The 18,583-nt window shown below is 48.2% G+C and overlaps 1 protein-coding gene across 1 annotated transcript in view; it reads left to right on the forward strand.

Annotated features, from left to right (window-relative positions):
• The window catches only part of ANTXRL (ANTXR like), a 73,915-nt gene that overhangs the window by 36,753 nt on the left and 18,579 nt on the right, over window positions 1-18,583 (forward strand). The window contains 7 exon segments of the mRNA XM_032797413.2: window positions 1,515-1,584; window positions 4,824-4,902; window positions 9,580-9,675; window positions 11,270-11,308; window positions 13,040-13,138; window positions 14,766-14,933; window positions 16,046-16,126. Coding sequence (XP_032653304.2) covers window positions 1,515-1,584; window positions 4,824-4,902; window positions 9,580-9,675; window positions 11,270-11,308; window positions 13,040-13,138; window positions 14,766-14,933; window positions 16,046-16,126 — 632 coding nt within the window.

Consider the following 18,583-nt stretch of genomic DNA (forward strand, 5'->3'; position numbering starts at 1 on the left):
TTGTATTTGATCCCAGCAGAGCTCTTGCTGAAGTATGCATAGAAAAAAGCACACTATCTCTGCATTCCTTCACTGCTGGGCTTCCCTGGGCCAGGCCCTCAGTTAGTGTTGACTGACGTATAGCCACACTGATTTATCCCAGCTGGGGGTGTGGCTCTTCCTCTGCAGTCAGCTTGGCCCTAAAACTCAGCAACATTATTTCCCCCTTGGAAGACTGAGCAGGGAGGGCCAAGGAGCACATGGACTGTGGAGAACAAGCTGCGCCTCTTTCAGCCCCAGATGAGTAGGATGTTGCACGCTGGCCAAGAGACTGTGTGGGGAAACTCACACAGCTGCTGCTGCTGGGGCTCCTCCTCCCCTGTGGACAGAATTTGGCCTCCAGGATTGGCATAGGCTGGCACCCCATGCTAACCCTAAAATCACACCAGGTGGGAGCTCCCCTGGTGCTGGCTGCTTTCTAGCCAAGCCTGGTTCCCCTGGGTCTCTCTGGCCATACACCTCAACTGCTCCCTGGGCCTCTCTCCTAGTTCTGAGCTCAGGCTGTGTCTGGGCCTGCTGTGCACCTGCACACAGCAGTACCAGGCCACCTTTTGCCGGCTCCGCCCAGCCCAGCAGGCCCTCTTGAAGGGTATCCATAAGCCAGCTGGTGCACAGCAGACCAGGTGGCCTGTAGCCAATCATCTGTCTTCATTTGGGCTTGCTGACCTACCCACCGTGGAGTGGCCCTCCCACCCTCTGATGGGGAACTGCAGGGAGTGCCAGATCTCCAATTGGCTGCAAAGGAGGAAAGGACAACAGTTCTCCTCTGGCCTCCTCTCACCAATCAGTGCCGAGGGAGCTGAGCTGGCCCCATCACGGGTATACTTTGCATGTGGAGTGAGGGCTCCAGACACAGAGCCACCAAAACATGGAACTGGTACCCTTACTCTGCTGCGTCTGCCATTGCACATGCCCACTGGGTGGTCACTGTAAGGAGATGGCTGGAGACTTCTCCATGACAGCATGGGACTCCTCAGAGTGGTACTGGGATAGAAAATAAGAGGATTTGATTTGGAGGGGGCAGTTAGATGGACTTTGCAAACTCAATAGAGTGACGAGGGGTGAGGTCACATCTTTTATTGGACCAACTTCTGTTGATGAGAGAAACAGTCAAGAGATTGCCCAGTAAAAGATGGGACCTCACCCACTTTGTCCCTCTAATATCCTGGGACCAACCCAACTACAACAACACTGCGTCCAAGATGCACAATACTAAGCCAAACATTTAGGTAACCCATCCTGAGGGTGCCCTTTGAATGTTTTGAGCTGGGCGATGTCACAGCTGGATGTCACAGCTGTGATTTGGAATGACAAATAAAACCCCTAAACACAAGGACCTGCTCTGAGCCATGTCCACACTGGGCCTGATCCTTCAGCTGCAGCTCCCCTTGACGTCACCAGCACCCCTCCGGGTTGAGCCTGTTCAGGAGACACCGCCCTTTCCATACGTTACAGTCTGTCTTGTTTCCTTTTAGACGAAAAACCAACTATTGTGCAAGACACCTATTTGCTTTGCCCTGCACCAGTAATAGAAGACATTGGACAGTAAGTACAGCTCTGCAGCCTGGGCTGAAGGGGCGAGGGCATTGGCTGTGGGATCAGCAGGTGTTTTGCCTAAAAAGGACTAAGAAGGAGCTCAGGCGTGTGAGGATTTTCAGATGTTCATTAGCAGGTTCAGCACCATCCTGATGGACCAGATCCTCCCCTGGGGTATGTCAGCATGGCTCCATTCCAGGTTGGGCTCAGGCAGTGCGGGACCCTGGGGACACTTCAGCATGGGGCCCCTCATAGTCCTGCCACCATTTGAAGTGGTGGTGGTAGGGGCTGCAGCCTGCCCCTCCGGTCTATATTCCATAACTTGCCAGTGCACTCGGTTGTCGTGATGCCTCCTTGAGGAGCTGGGCCCTGCAGTGCATCGTGCAGGAGGGACAGGGATCAAACACATGGGCAGAGCATTGCATCTGGGTCTGCCGGTAAAAAAAGAGTTGAAAACAACATATTGAGTTTCACAGATCCACAGGGCCAGTGCTGCAGCCCCAGCTTTGGAACAGTCATTGGGAGGAGTCCTGCAGCATGCCAGACCCTCTAGGGAGTCTCACTCTTCCCCCAGGGTAAGCCACGTGGCTTCACCACCTCCTTAGATGGGACCTGTGGGCCTTCAGCACTCCTGCTTCACACTGGGAGCTCAGCGAGTCCCACTGGGACAGACCCCTGAGGGAGCTTGTGCAGTCTTAGGGAGCAACACACCTCCTCTGCTAGCACCTGCAGGGACACATCCAGCATAGTCACACTGCCGGGTTTATTAGTCAGCCAGAACGCACATAGGAAGGCCTTGGCTGGCCCAGAGGAATGAAGTTTAAGCACAGTCCAGAGCCCAGCCAAGCTGCAGTGAACCCTACTGTTCAAGCTCTGTCTCCCCATCTGTCTGACATGTGTGCCCCCGCAGTCAGTGCTTAATGTCCCCCTCGTTCCCCGCTCCCCTAGAGTCCTTTGTTCCTGACCTGAGGAGAGGAGGCTTGGGCCTCACTGCTGAGAAGCAGGGAAGTCCATATCTCTCTGGGCCCTTGGTTGCTAGGTGTCCATGCCCAGGCAATTGACTTTACCATTGTCTCCTTAAGAGCTCCATTGATATGGGATGTGAAGCCACAGACAGCAAGGCCCCATGCCTACCTGTGTCTTAGCTTGATCTGAGAGCAAAAATGCCCTTTTCACCCACTAGGTAGCAATGCCGCATATAGGAGAAACTGAGGCCATACAACTTCTTCATACAAATATTTCAAAAAAAATCCCACTTCATTACATTGGGTTTGAAAGCTACGGCTTCCACATCAACCCTACCATAATCGCCTGGGGCACATTTCCATCACCGCACACAACTTCCTGCTGTTCGTGGGCATGCGGAATAGTAGGGATGCATGAGGGGGCTGAATTTCTGGGCATCCTTCTGCTCTCATGTACGGTGGTGTAAATCAGGGGTAACAAATGAAGTCTCACACTAGTGTGGAATCAGTGCAGCAGGGTGTAGAATAGTTGCATTCAGGAGCTCTGATCAATGCCTCATAGTGAGTTTCACCACGGCAAAGAGTGGGTGTGAAATGCAGCCATTCTTAGCTGGTGGCATGTTACATCCACTCTGCCTAGGCAGAAAGGACTACACAAGGTGCAGGGCGAGGGAGGGATTGGGCCCATTGATCCTTTTTATGCATTGTAAATAAAATCCTTACAAATTCACACCAGCCTAACTAAGGACAGAATATTGCCCTCTGACTACACTGGCAAATGGCCACATTCTCCTCAGTGCGATGCTATTGATGTTAGCGGTGCTGCACCAGGACATGTGAGTTTAGTTCCAAGTCATCTAAGTGGGATGCAAAGCTGCAGATCTCAGAGGTTTGCTTCGCAGGGGCCTGTACAGACATTTCCTTCCGCTTTTTTTTGGGTTGGTTCAAACAACTGTAAAATCCGAAAGCAGAAAACTCCCAAATATTACCTTGTTTGACTCTGAAATTGCACATTACACAAGGTACTATGGGAACTACATAAATCTACTCACATCTGTAAACCTTTTAGCACATCCTGGGCTCTTTTGAGATACATTGAGTCCTCAAATCATGGTTTAAAGACCTCAAGTGCAGAGAATCCTCCAGCAAGTGACCTGTGCCCCATGCTGCAGAGGAAGGCGAAAAACTCAGGCCTCTGCCATTTCCTGGAGGAAAATTCCTTCCGATTCCAAAATCATCCCCTCTTTTTTTGGGGGGTGTCAAAATGTGAAATGTGCTTAATTTAATACAATCTCAATCCGCTCTAGAGTTAGATGCAAATGTGGGAGGAGGGACATCACATACATTCAGAATGTCGATATTCAAATTGATAGAGCACATCCTCAGACTTCAATAACTCAGACACAGGTTAGGGGGTTGTTACAGGAGTGGGTGGGTGAGATTCTGTGACCTGCATTGTGCAGGAGGTCAGACTAGTTGACCATAATGGTCCCTTCTGACCTTAAGTCTATGAATCTATGATTTCAAGTGTCTTTATTTATGAATCAAATTTAGTTTCCTGTGTTTGGATATTCTCTGCTCTCGCCAATGATGGTGGCTCCTCCACCCGTCTCACCAACTTGTTTCATGACCCAACCCCCTGTTAAAGTTAAAGGGTTGAATTGTTCCCCGTCTTATCCCCATGCAATCCCATTGTGTGCTCAGATAATATAGTGAGGGAGACTAGATAAGTATTTAAATAGCTAGGTGGGGTTTAAGCCAGGGCAGAATTAGGCTCTTAAGGACAGGTGCTAAACTGGTGTACAACAGTGACAATGTACTCCAGCTGAGAACATGCCCTCCAACCTAAGGCCAGATTCTGCTCCCAGCTACCCTGGTGTAAATCCAGAGGAAGTCTGTTAACTTCGGTGGTGATTCTCAGGGTTCATCCCCATGAAAAGGAGAGCTCAGTGTCCCTGCTGCAACTTAAACCTGTAGCTTCCCATTCTAGCATAGGTCGTATTGCAAACATCTAAGGCGCAGCATTCTAAGTCACTGAGCTAGTGCCCTGTACCTCCAGGGAGAATGGAGTCTCTTAATAAAGAACATATGCCCCAACTCAGTTTAGCCAACATTACAATGTTGGCTTTTGGGCAAGCAAACAGTCAGATGCAGGTGAGCACCTGCCGTCACATAACTGCATTGACTAGGCAGGACATGCACTCAGGAGCCAATGGCCAGGAAGAAGGGGAACAGTGGGTATAAAGATGACACTAAAAATAACTGTATCTGTTTGTGCTTTAGGGTGGTTTTCCTCCAAGTCAGCATGAACAGCGGACTAACATTCATCTCCAGCTCTGTCAGCATCACCAGCACACAGTGTGTAAGTATGGAATACAGCCACCAGAAGCTCCTTGAAAAGAAAGGGCTGCTTTCTGGGGAAAGACTCTTCTCCATCGCAGTTGCAGAGCCGATCCTGGCAGTGCACTAAAAAGCAGAGAGGGCTGGCTAAGAGCAGTTCATTAGTGATTGCAACCCATGCCTGGATCGCGACTGATAAATAAGTGCAAGAATATCCTCCCCCACCCCAGGAAAGAGAGAGAATTGCAGATCTCAGACCTGGGCTGGGAGGGGCCCATGGACCCCCAGAGGAAGCCAAACCCCCCTCCCCCAAAGTATTGGAAGTCCACCGCTATTCATCGTCTGTTCCCCTGTTTCATTCCTATTCATTGAGCAGGGGAGGGTTTGCCACTGGAATGGGGTGAGGGTTGGCCTTCCTGGCATGCGGAGGAGCATAAAGGGACAGTAGCCCCAAGTGCTGGGATGAGCTTTTCATGGAGATGCTATTCTGTCACCCAGCCAAGGGAGAGCTTTCTGTGCCGCTGATACTGATGGGACACGGGGAGAGAAATGGCTGGGCTACGCAGCAGCTCTGTGGCTGACGTCAGCCTGGCGTCTGTCTGCCATGCGGGAGCACGACAGGACTCAACAGCCGCAAATGACCTTTTAGGGAAGATTCATTTTAGAAGCAATCAAATAATCCAAGCTAAGAAGTCAGTTATGATGAGTGATCAGCTCACTGCACCTCCGGGGAGAGAATAGGCCATGTTCCCAGCTGGCGTAAATCAGCAGAGAGGCAGTGGAGCTACATCAGTTTACACCAGCCTTGGATCTGGACCCCTGAGTTGAGGTGACAGGAGGTTTGCCATAATAGCTGGATAACAAGCATTTTACACCAAGGTCATGGGTGTCAAGGTGAGCTTAGTTCTGCTCAGTGTCAGTGCCGCCTGACGGCTATTGGAAGGGGTTGATGGGCTCAGGCTATGTCACAAAGCTGTCATCACATGTATTCCTTCACTGGGCCCCTTTGTGGCAGCGTCAGCGCAGAAGCCATGGATGCTGAAATCCACATGGCGGAGGTGTCTGACTTTTTCAGCAACCATGCTGGGAAATTAAAACCCAGAAATGTGGGAAAGTCACAGTGTTTAGTCACTTGGAATTGAGCAGGGACATTTTTTCCATTTCACCTAGTTTCAACCCTCCCTCCAAACTTTGCAAGAATTGCGATGAGATGGGGATTTTACACCCAGACAGCACGCATTTTACACCTACATCCCTTTCAAAGCCATCTCGGGCTGCTGCAGCAAAACCTTTTGCAATGATAAGCCCAGTTTTGGGTCGGTTATGGACCATGAATTTTAACTCACTGTGCATTTGGTTACCAGTGCTTCATGCGCTTCTAATGGAGATTGAACTCAGCCCTAGCGGGGGTTCCTGCAGGTCAGAGCTCAGCCAGGCTGCTGGGGAAGGCATGCATTGCCATTGCCTTGGGGTAAACAGAGGACTGCAATCTCCAAGGCTGTCAATCTGCCACTTTTCACCAGCACTTCAAGTCACTTGTAGCTTAAAAAGGATCAAGACCAAGGGCCCGATTCTTAGCTGATGAGCAGCAGCCTAGCTCCACTGAAATCAGATCGCACTGCTGAGGGTCTGGCCCACCCTTTGCAAATATGTTTTCAGGCTTGCGCAGAATCTTATGCATTCAGCTCTTTCTTTATCATTTTAGAGGATCCTTCCATTTCCCTTCTCTCCCGTTTCCTTTGCTGTGAATCGCAGCAAGCTGGCCTCCTCGGCCCTCATTCTCAACTGGCACCTCTGTCCTTTTCTGTACAGTAAGTGTCTTTTCTTCCCCTTCCTCCTGAGGTTTCCTCTCCAGCCCCTCCACCAACCTATTTCCAGTGTTATTTTACCTATTTCCTAACAATCTTATCTAATCTGCTCCTAGCCCCTCCTCCATTTCACTCCCAGGTTTTGCATCTTTTCAGCAGGCTGACCCTGTTGCCCTTATGACACTAAGATCATCCAACACAAACTTTGATATAATGTAACTGACTTTGAGAAGGTTTCCATTAGCATGGATAATAGGATCACTAGGGCAGCAGGGCTAAAGTTTTACTGCTAGCTCTTACCATCACCAGCTAGCCCAGGGGTCAGCAACCTTTCAGAAGTGTTGTGCCGAGTCTTCATTTATTCACTCTAATTTAAGGTTTCACGTGCCAGTAATACATTTTAATGTTTTTAGAAGGTCTCTTTCTATAAGTCAATAATATATATACATAAATAAGGTTTTTAAAAATGTTAAGAAGCTTCTTTAAAATTAAAATAAATGCAGAGCCCCCCTGTAAACATGCGAGACTCACCCCTGGCGGCGCTTCCTGCTGGTCGTCTCCGGATTAGCTCTCGCAGCTGTTGGAGCGCCCTCTGCAGGCCCGTGATCCGCTACTCGCTGGGCTGCCATGTCCCTCCCAGGATCCCAGTGCCTTCTTAGAACTGGTATGCCGCCTGGCAGTACCCCCATGAGTCGGTCTGCCTCTCCTAAGGGACCCCCCACCCATTATTTCCACTTGCCTTAGTCTGGCTACTCAAGACTCATAGATCGATAGGTCAGAAGGGACCAATTATGTCATACTAGCTGACCTGCACGTGCACAAGCAGGCACAGAACCCTACCATGCCACGTTTATAGACACCCTTAACCATGGACTGGAGTATAGAAACCTGCAAAGGTGGTTGAGAACCTCAAGACTGAAGAGAAACCACCAGCAAGCGACCATGTCCCACAGCTGCAAGGGAAGGCGAAAAACCTTCCAGGGCCCTGCCAATCCCCCTGAGGGAAAATTCCTTCCGACCCAAAGTATGGCGATCAGCAAACCTGGCATGTGGGCAAGAACCTCACCAGCCCAGCACCAAAAGAATCTGCTTTGCAGCTAAACTAGTTCCATCCCATCCAACATCCCCTCACAGACCATTGGAGCAGACTATCTGCTGATATCCAAGATCAATTGCCCAAATTAAACTATCCCATCATAACATCCCCTCCATATACTTATCAAGCTGAGTCTTTAAAGCCAGATAAGTCTTTTGCCCCACTACTGCCAGTCATCACTTAGCCCCCGTTCACTGGGAGTCTGCAGTGTACGGCCCACTTCATCACAGGCAAGGGGTTTGGACCTGCTGCTCTGTCTACCCATGGGCTGCCCCTTTGCCACCCCAGTGCCCAGTTGGCCTTACCATAGGCCTGCAGCCTGGAGGTTTCCAGGCCGGAGCTCCCCAGCTCCTCTTGCCTTCCCCCAGCCCTGCTCCACCTTAGCGACCCAGGTACGCTCCCAGCAGCCAGGCCCTTCTCCCTCTAAAGGCAGAGAGAGGACTCTTGAGCGCCTGGTTCCCAGCCTTATGTAGGGCCAGCTGAGGCATGACTGGGGCGTCGGCCCAGCTGAGGCTGCTTTCCCAATCAGCCCAGCTTTTCCCTGCCACAGCCCTCTCCCAGCGGTGTTTTAAGCCCTTCAGGGCAGGAGCGAGGTAAGCACCCTGCACACGCCCGGATTGTGGACAGGACCTGGGCAGTGTGAGTGCCACTGAAATCAGCTGCGTGCCGCCTTGGTATGCGTGCCATAGGTTGCTACCCTGAGCTAGCCTGATGCAGCCCATGGAAACGACAGATTCCAGCATGCAACATTCCATTTTGTAGCAAGGCTTATTTTGGTCAAAAAGGCTCTTTTTCCTTGAAGAAGGTGTGTTGGGCTGCCAGCGTGTGGACTCACTCTAGGCGCACGGAGGCCTGGTGTGGTGGTCCTTAGAGGTGAGTGTTTTATTACAGAAAAATCTGCAGAGGGATACAGCTAGTCATTGTTCTTGCAAGACTTTCCCAGATTAACCACATGAAGACCAGAAATTTTCAGAAGGGCTCAAGAACTCACAGATTCCAAGAGACTTGGCTCTGCATATAGACACCAAAACCAGCAGCCGGTTTCTTCAGAAGTGCCCAGTGGCTTTGGGTGCATGTCTGCACAAATGTCACAGTGTGAGCCGCTGGGTGCTTAGCCCTTGACAATGTGGCATTAAATTGAGGTTTAACAGGTTAGAACATTGTCCACATCAGGAAGCAGTTTGAATACAAGAAGCCAGAACGTAAACTCTTTGTTCCAAAGACTGACATAGTATGGATGTCAAACATAGATGTCAAACATGTCACCTGCACCTATTTTATTGCCCTGTGAATGAGAGTATTGTAGCAAAATGACCCATTTGCACAGTTAAGGAATCGGAAGATACACTCAGTCATGTCTTGCTGAATGCCTGAGTATCCATAGAACGATCCTGCAGTTGGAAATCAGGCAAAACACCCCACAAGAGACACTGGGGAATGTTGTCTTCAGGATCACATCCTTCGGCTCCGATTCAGCAAAGCATTTAATCACGTGCTTGATTGCCATTGAAGCCGATGAGACACAAGCATGTGCATAAATGCCCTTGCTGAACAGGGCTGCGTTCCTGTATCAGGGCTTGAAATATTAACCCATGTTCCTGAGCGTAGAATCCAGTCCCAGTGACAATAATCACTAATTCTCTATGCTTTGTATAATCTGATTAAAACTTGTAGTGAAGCAAACCAGCTCCTCTTCTCCAGGTGTAACAGTACAGCCATAGAGTCTCCTGCTGGTGTTAGCCTGCCAAGCTTGTGGTGTATTAAGGTAACCTGGAAACAACTGTCTTGTTTGCAGCTCAGTGGGACGATCCTTTTCATCGCACTCTTAATTCTGTTCCTGTTGCTGGCCTTGGCGCTGCTTTGGTGGTTCTGGCCTTTGTGCTGCACGGTGGTGAGTATGGACTGTGATCTCCATGGCTTAGTTTCCTCTGCTCTCTGCCGGAAGCTGGGGTTAAAAGCCTGGAGACATGCTCAATAGACAATGAGTGGAGCAGGCATGAATCTTCTTCATCTTGGGATATAAACTGAAGTATCGGTATGGCCCCGGTTCAGCAAACCACGTAAACCTGTGCCTGGTCCCATTGACGTCAATGGGACTCAAGTACATGCTGAAAGTTAAGCAGGTGATTAAGAGCTTTGCTGAATCCGAAGTGAGGCAGACGGATCGGTTTGTTAGAGTATAGGACTAGGAACCAGAAGATGTGAATTGTGTCTCCAGCTCTGCACCAAGCTGCAGGGTGACTTGGGCAAGTCACTTCCTCTTTCCGTGCCTCCATTTCTCACCTGTACAGAATGGGGTTGAAGATACTGGTTTTCCTGGTAGAATGCTGTGAGATCTAGGGATGGAAAGTGCTAGATATGATGAGGATGTGTGAGTGTATGCTCTTACTTCCATTGGAAATGCATTTCATATGATGGACATTTCAACTCGTGGGTTAATGTTTCGCAGTAGCATTGGACTCAAATGACCTGTTCAGTTAAGAGAAAGTGTGAACTCACAAAATCTGAGTCTATATTATGGGTGATTCAATCTGGTGTATAAGCATTAGTGACTCATCTACGCCAGTTTGACCCCAGCGCCACTGCAATGTCTTCAGTGTCATTATTCCTGACTGTTGGGAGCGAGAAGCAAGTCAGGCCCAGCAACCTGCCAGTCTAGATGGATAGGGCTCGCTGGTGATAGTTCATCAGCAGGCAGGAGAATCTCTGCGATCCCGTCTCTACCAGCTGGCGGAGATCACACAGACCGCACTACATGCCAGCCATTGTCCCAAAGGAAAGGTGCCAGCTATCCTGTTCTGTCAGCTGTCTCCTGCCAGCTGATCTGTCCAGTGGCACTAATGATCACTGCCCAGGGAGCCAGCCCTGCCTGCTGAATGCTGTGGCATCACTGCTGGGAGAGAGAGGACAACCCTAGGTACAAAGCTGGGTGCTCACCTAAAATTAGGCTTGGCAGAATTCAATTTTTATTTTTTATAATGACAATGGATATCGATGTTTATTTTAAAACTTTTATTTTATCAATTTAACTTTTCACTGTTGTAGGAAACTTTTCACAGATGGCGGAGGAGGGTGCAGACAATAAAGGGAGGAGAACAATGGGCAGGGGCCAGACAATAATCCTTTAATGACAGTAGACATTGAGATTCAAATAGTTAAAGCTTTATAATCACTAAAGCACAACTTGTCAGCATCACAAGTCAAAATATACAAAGTAAATATCCTTAAATCAAACTCTCAGGCAGCATTGTTCTCACTTTGTCTATCTGTATGTTTCAATGATTATCAATGAAAATATTTTTTCACCGGTTTGTGTGTGCGCAGTGAAATCAACATTTACCGATAATAATAAAATCCTTCTGCACTGACCTGTAATGTGCGCCCGGGAGGGACAGAGAAGGACTGAGCCCAGGGGGACACTGGCAATGAGAGGGATATAAAGTGTACCTTTAACTCTGATTCTTTCCATTGTCTGCATGTCATAGGTCATCAAGGAGCCTCCACCACCGCCACCCCCAGAGCCTGTAAGTATTTTATTTTTCAAACCATAATACTACTGTCTGCAGCCACTGCAATGTAGCCAATTGGCTAGGAGCTTAGTGGGAGTCATTATGACAACTCTAAGGCTGTCTCCTGGGATAGGGTTATCTGTGCCTTCAGGTCCATATGCACACAGATGCTCTTCCTCCATGGAAAAGTATCTGCATAACCCCCAGCAAGATGCCTACAGAATCACTTTTTCGGTCAGACCTATATTTTGTTCCATGCTGCTGCGCATCATGCATGCATGAAAAATCGTATTGCCAGATGCTGTGCTCAGTGCTCCAGTCCTGGCTCAGGCAAAATTGCCATTGTTCTCAATGGGAATTTAATCCTAGGAAGGAGTAAAGCTTAGAGTCCCTCATCAGGTACAAGGCAGTGTGGAGACTGTTGTCTAGTGGCAAGGTCACTGGCCCAGGACTCGGGAGACCTAGAGACTCTGTGCCTGGTTCTGCTACTGATGTCACTTCCTCTCTCGCCCTTTGTGTGTTTTGATTGGAAGCTCTTTAGCACAGGGTGCCTCACCGGGTGTGTGCACAATGGGGCCCTGATCTCAGGTGAAGGGGAGCATCCTGCCTGTTTCCACTCCTTAAATGCACACACACCGTTAATCCGTGGCAAAAATAACTGCCTAACCCACACGAGCAGGCTGCAGCTGGCTGCTAAATTGCTTTAACTTGGCATCCATCTGAGGAGGGAACCACAGCTGCCATTTTGAGGTTGCCAAAGACCGCCATTACTGTCTCTGTGAGCCTGTGATTTGTCCCGAGCAGCAATTCTGTGGCAATTTAACGGGAGGCCTGAGGGTGGGGGACGGAGTACTGTGGAGAGACCTTGCTGAGCCCTTCTCTGTGTCATACGCATTCTGTGCACCAGCAGCAGGTGTCGGGGTCAGAAATCGGCCCAGCTCCACTGAAATCACTTCAATGCTCCGCAGGCGAGGTAAATTGAATTGGAGGCAATTAAGCTCCAATAATGTCCCTCAGCTGAGGATCCTGCAACATGTCTCCTGGGATGTCGGTGCAGGATCATTCACCAGCACTGAATTAGGTTAAGTGAGGAAAGAACAATGACTCTGAAAGAGAACCCAGATCTGGACTCCTTCACATTTTGGGTTTGCTAATAAAACAGCCCCAGTCTTTATGATGGGCCAGATCAAACACCCCAAATCCAATCCCCCGGAAGGTACAAAATCCAGTGCCTGATTTGAATGGTTGCAGCCTGAGCCCGTCGCTGCAAAGAACCAAACAGGGCAGAGGAGCTGGGTACAGCTGCGAGGAAAGAATGTTCTGTAGTGTGTGTTAGTGAGCTCACAGGGATTGCCTTTTCTCCTGTTAGCAATGTACAATTTCCAAAGCACAGCGAAGAACGGATTTCATATGGTGAACATAGCAGCAAGGCCAGTATAATGTGCAATTCATCTCCACTGTGCCTTCTACACCCTTAAAAGGCAGTTGTGATTTTTGAAGCTTTACACATATTTGACCGTATATAAAAGCAGCCTGAAGAGACAAGAAGAAGGGAACAGACAGTCGGCTTTGGCTTCTCTAGGAGAAATTGCAGCTGCAGAGACAAGAGGCTTTTGTTCTCTGTCAGCACATAAATATAACATACAAAGCCAGATAGCCAGGGATAGGGCCATAGGATGTTCACTTGTTTACATCCCATGCTGTGTGCATGAAAACAACAGCGATCACTCTCCTTCTTTCCCGCAGGAATCGGATGATGAAGATGGATTGCCAAAGAAAAAGTGGCCAACCGTGGATGCATCTTATTACGGAGGCAGAGGTGTTGGTGGAATTAAGAGAATGGAGGTATCAGGCGCTTTTGTTTCCTGAGTCGCAGTAAACAATCAGAACCTTTTTAATTGAAAATCACGGCAAGACATTTTAAAAATGCTTTTTACAGAGTTATCATGATGGAATAGGGAGGTTGGTTTTTAATTAGGACCCATCTACCGAATCACACCTGCCAGCCCAGGAGTCAGCCATCAAGCTGCCATCGTTTGCATGGTGCAATTAATTGTGTCTGGAAGTATTAGTGAGTGCAAATTTGCAGGTTGAGGAATAGGATGAGGACCAAACAGTTTCACTTTATTGGAACAGATCCTCATCTGGTGTAAATGGGTCTCGTCCTATAACTTCAATGGAGTGAGGCCAATTTATAGCAGCTGAGGGTCTAGCATTAATTGGCCAAATTGAATAGAAGTAATTGCTCCTTAGCGCAGGGGTTAGGATTTTACAATCAGGCACTGAAACCTGATGCACTATCAGTTTGCCATGGGAGATTCTGACACTTGAAACCAAGTGGCTAAGCAGCCGCATAGGGCAAATCCTGCCCTGGGATGCATTCACACAGCTCCCATTGAGGTCAGTTGAAACCCAAGGGCAGAATCATAAAACTATAGGGTTAGAAGGGACTGCAAGGGTCATCTAGTCTAACCGCCTGCCAAGATGTGGGATTTGTTGTGTCTAAACAAACTTGCAGGTTTAAACTAGTGTAAATGATGGATTCTCTGCAACTTGAAGTCTTTAAATCATGATTTGAGGACTTCATCCTCCTTTTGAAAACGTCCAGTGGAGAAGCTTCCATGACCTCCCTAGGCAGTCTGTTCCACTAGACTACTGTTTGTACAGTTAGGAAATTTTTCCTAAGATTTAAAAAAGGTAATCTTCTATTTTTGACATGAATTGAGATGCATTATTAGGGGAAATCCAGCCCTCTCCTACGCACCTATGGAGAGTCCTTTGCTGAGGAACCTAGTCTAGTGAACCAGGACTAACTACCCACCAAATCTGAGAGCCACTGCTCAAAAGAAGCCTGCAGGGCTCTTCCTCATTCCTGAATACTTTTGTCACCTCTAAGTTGGAGGGCTGCAGTGCCCTGTTCTTGGGGCTATTGGTGGAGACCACTCAGGAATATTAGCTACTCCCCTGCCATGGAGACCATTTGTGGCATTTGTGTTGACAAAAGATGCAGACTCTGGCAGATTGCTGCCATGCTGTTTTCAGTGCAGGATCTTTGACTCTGGAACCTTGATAGACCACGTCTGAGGACCTTCAGGGTCTAGTGCAAGATGCATCTGACTACCCTAGGTTTCACCCAAGTAAAGATTTGGATGGGAGGTGCCTGCTGGCTAAACAGCTGGCTGGGAAATTGGGTGGGGAATTTATTTTTTAGAGTTTCCTCTTTACGGTAATTGTTGGTAATGAATTAGGGGATTTTCCTTCCTCGCTAGTTAGTGGCTGCATGTCATGATGGATTGTTCTGACAGTAATTTTGCTTTCAAGAAGGTCAGTTCTCCCAGAGGCATGAGCAATGGGTGAATGTTTCACAAACACTGATAGAAACTAGATTAAATAATAGACGTGTCTAGTTAAGATGTATGCCAGCACTGCTCACTGAAGCTTCTGCATCCACGATGTGCTCTTACCACTTCAGGTGAGGTGGGGAGACAAAGGATCAACAGAGGAAGGGGCCAAATTAGAGAAGCCCAAAAATGCTGTCATCAAATTGCCAGAGCAGGAGTATGAGCCGTGGGAGCCCAAGCCGAAGAAACACAATGTGAGGCAGCCACCTTCCCAGAGGAAGTGGTAAACTCCAATCAAGGTAATGCATCTGCACATCAGCTTTAAAACATGGGTCATTTATGCCAGGCATGTTACCACAGACAGGTTCCTGAGCACAACATTTCTCATGGTTGGCTGTGGGGTGGGAGAACTATTGTAGGGGTCCCCATTTCTGGGACTAGACATCTCACTAGGCAACAAAGGCTTGGGTAATGTCTTTCACCTGTTTTCCTGCCCCTTTGCACTGATTGGATTCCGGCAGGAAATCCCAGAATCTGTTCTCAGGACAGCACCGGCTCGGCGATGCACACCCAAGAGGGGCAGACAATGTAGAAGAGGTGGGAAGGAGGAGCGTAGTTACGGCCCTGGATTGGGACTCATAGATTTCAACTCTCTTCCTGCCCAGCTGTGCCAAAGATGCAGTGTGTGCCTTGGCAAAGCCAGTTAGGGTCAGGTTTTTAAAGGTCTTCAGGTACCTAACGGTGCAGAAAGATACCTAGAAGGCTTTTCAAAAGCACCATTGAAATCAGTGGGAGTCAGGTGCCTATCTGCATCTCTAGGTTTCTAAACACTTTTAAAAACTTAACCTGTCTCAGTTGATGCTGATGATGATAATGCATCTTTAATCTCAGGGTTGGTTCACCGATATCCGTGTCATACACTGAAATCCTCGACGGGAGCGGCCAGTGAATTTCAAAGTGTTTGGAAAATTGAATAAGCAATCCGTCTTTTGGATGCTTATCTATGCCAAGTCTGTTCTCTTCTCCTTTATGGGGCCACCCATCATTAGACTTCCACAAGCTTCTTTGTCAAGTCTTTTCTTAATGCTGTCTAACCCCGTTCACCTAACTGCACCTGCTGGTCTATGTTAATTGTTCATATTAAACCAGATGCATCCTTGATGTAACTCCAGTCGGATGGATTTGTTCCATTGTGTGCAATGGTTGGTTCCCCTAGGCACTCGGTATTACATTGATGGGCATGCTATAAATACACAGACAGATAATAATGAGTATACAAGAGCAGCGGCCTCCGGGCCAGCCTGTGTGCCGACGGTTAAACACACAGTAATATCACAGCAAGTCGACTGTCGTTTAATTTCACTTTGTTCTCTCAAGCATTGTTGGTCATGTCACGTATGTTTGATTCCAGGGCAAACTTGATGCGTTATGGGCTCTGGTTCGACGAGGCTACGATCAAGTCTCTCTTATGAGACCACAGCCAGGGGATAAGGTAAGTTGTCATGGACGCACTGTCATGTCGATTCTTTGTTGTCGGCAGTAATGCTCATTTTTTTCCTCTTCTTGAGAGCTTGTCTCTCTCTGGATTACCCTGAGGTTAAAATCCATCACTAGATCCTGAGGTTTAACGATGAGCTAAAATGTTTGCAGTGGCATCTGTTTAAAAGCATTGCCCCTAATGGTCAATCACTGTCTCTCTGGTGCTGTCCTTTGAGCAGACACAGGTAGAGACTGGGCTATTTGAAGATGCCAATTCATCTCTTGACTGATGTTACTTCTCCGTGATGCTGTTTCTTGCCTTCTCTTCTGTAAGCAGAGATGCACTGGAATCAGGGGTTGGGCTTCTTCATTCATGCACTCCACTAGATTATTGTGTTCTAGTTTAGTGCTGCTGTAAGTGTTAATAGATATTGGATCCTGCATATCAATGGCTCACAAAACATTTTACTCATTCAATAGCAGAATTAAATGACAGATAGGAGAAATCATAAATCTCAGAGGGTCCCACCCTTCTGGGAAAATTCCCTGGAATTGAACAGAGAATAACCTTCCTGTGGGATTATAGTGATGAGCTATAGTTCCTCTGCCACAACTCATAACAAAAAGTGTGCTTTAAAAATTCTAGAGAAGTAGATCTCCTGCTTTGTTCAAGTCCATGGCCCAGATCCTCAGCGGAGTGATCACGCTATGCCAATATGCACAGCTGAAGATTGCATATAGAGTTTTAGAGTGGTAATTTCTGAAGGCTTTGTTGTTTTCACCCTGTACATTCTGTACGGACTTTCCGTAAGCAAGCAGTCCTCTCCAGGAATGATCCAAAACAGGGGAGGATATTTCATCATGGTATTTCCATTTTGTGGAAGATACAGGGATTCCGTCCCCAGACTTGCCCCAGCCCAGGTTATGACACAGTGCCCTGTGCCTGCATAGCCTCTGGTTTCCTGGCAGCAGTTCAGTCAGAGAACAGAGCACACATACCATACAACACACCCTGGCCTGGCTACCAGTTACTGGCTCTGAAGATCTTCTGAGGGAAAACCGCTGCCCGGAAGAATACTGCTGCTCCTTGCCTACGCCCTCTCACCCATCTAGATCATAGAGATTGTAGCATGAAGCTTATAGGCCTTGGCTAACACTGGCGCTTCAGCGCTGAACTTTCTCGCTCAGGGGTGTGAGAAAACACCCCCCGAGCGCAGCAAGTTACAGCACTGTAAAGCACCAGTGTAAACAGTGCCCAGCTCCCAGCACTGCAAGCTAATCCTCTCGGGGAGGTGGAGTACCTGCAGCACTGGGAGAGCTCTCTCCCAGCACTGGCGCTGCAACCACACTCGCACTTCAAAGCACTGCTGCAGGAGCGCTCCCGCAGCAGCGCTTTGGAGTTTCCAGTATAGCTAAGCCCTTAGATGGGCTGTGAGGAGAACACTTTGAAGCTATTTCTCCCCATTTCTGTGCCCCTCTCGGGCCAGCGGCCCTGGGTTCCGGCACCCCGGCTCTCAGTGGGAGTGTCTGGGTGAGAGTTGCCGAATCCTGCAGCAGAGTTACATCCAGTGCAATAGTAATCCATAAGTGCCTGTCACGGGTTGAAGTGACCTCATGCTGGGCTTCCACACATGGGTGAATTTCACCCTTAGTAACCGACAGAAAAGGTGGCTCCGGTTTTCTTTTAAAGCCAATTAGGTGCATCCCTCCTGCTTATAGCAAGCTGCTGCTGTGCCCTGGACCAGGAACAGCTGAGCTCTCCCGCATCAGTATTTAGTCTTCAGGGTTCTCCACTTTTCCTTTGTGCCATAAATGAAACTCAGCTTCCTATGCTGCTCTGTAAAATTGCCTTTTAACTGGTTTACCAGGCTGCGTTTCCTTAGGCAGCTGCACTAGAGTCACTTATTTACTTCTTAAGCATGGCCCTGGGCTTCTGAATAGCCCATTGAGGCCCAGCTGTATTTTGATAGCAGGCACATTGTATGGTAGGATTCTATCCTCCACCTTTCACTTGCACTTCTGGTAGGTTTCTATCCTTGCAGAGCACAGTCGTGCCACTGTCAGAGCAGTCAAGAAACGTGCCAGGAGCTGACTCAAAACAGGGATTCTCAGTTACTTGCCTACAACCCTGCTGTGTGCAGAAGGAAAAGAAACCAGCAAAGAGACTATTTAAAATGGAGTGAGCTGAAGGATTGTTGTATTCGGGGGAACATTAGAAAATCAACCTTGCATCTGGGGAAATAGGCTGGAAAGAATCTCATTGAGTTACATTCAGTGGAAGAATAAGGGTCATCTCTGTTCTATGGTCTGTGAAATTAACTATCGCTGAAGAATGTTGAAAGGGAAACAAGAAAATGACTGGGCACGGTTCTGTTTTCCAAAAAAGGCACTGGCGGAAGTTGCATCTCAATCCTTTTCTTTCATTTCAAGAGCCAGCATTTCAGGGAGCAATATTATTGTATATTATTTG

Source organism: Chelonoidis abingdonii, chromosome 16 (assembly GCF_003597395.2).
Source record: "Chelonoidis abingdonii isolate Lonesome George chromosome 16, CheloAbing_2.0, whole genome shotgun sequence".
NCBI lineage: Eukaryota > Metazoa > Chordata > Testudines > Testudinidae > Chelonoidis > Chelonoidis abingdonii.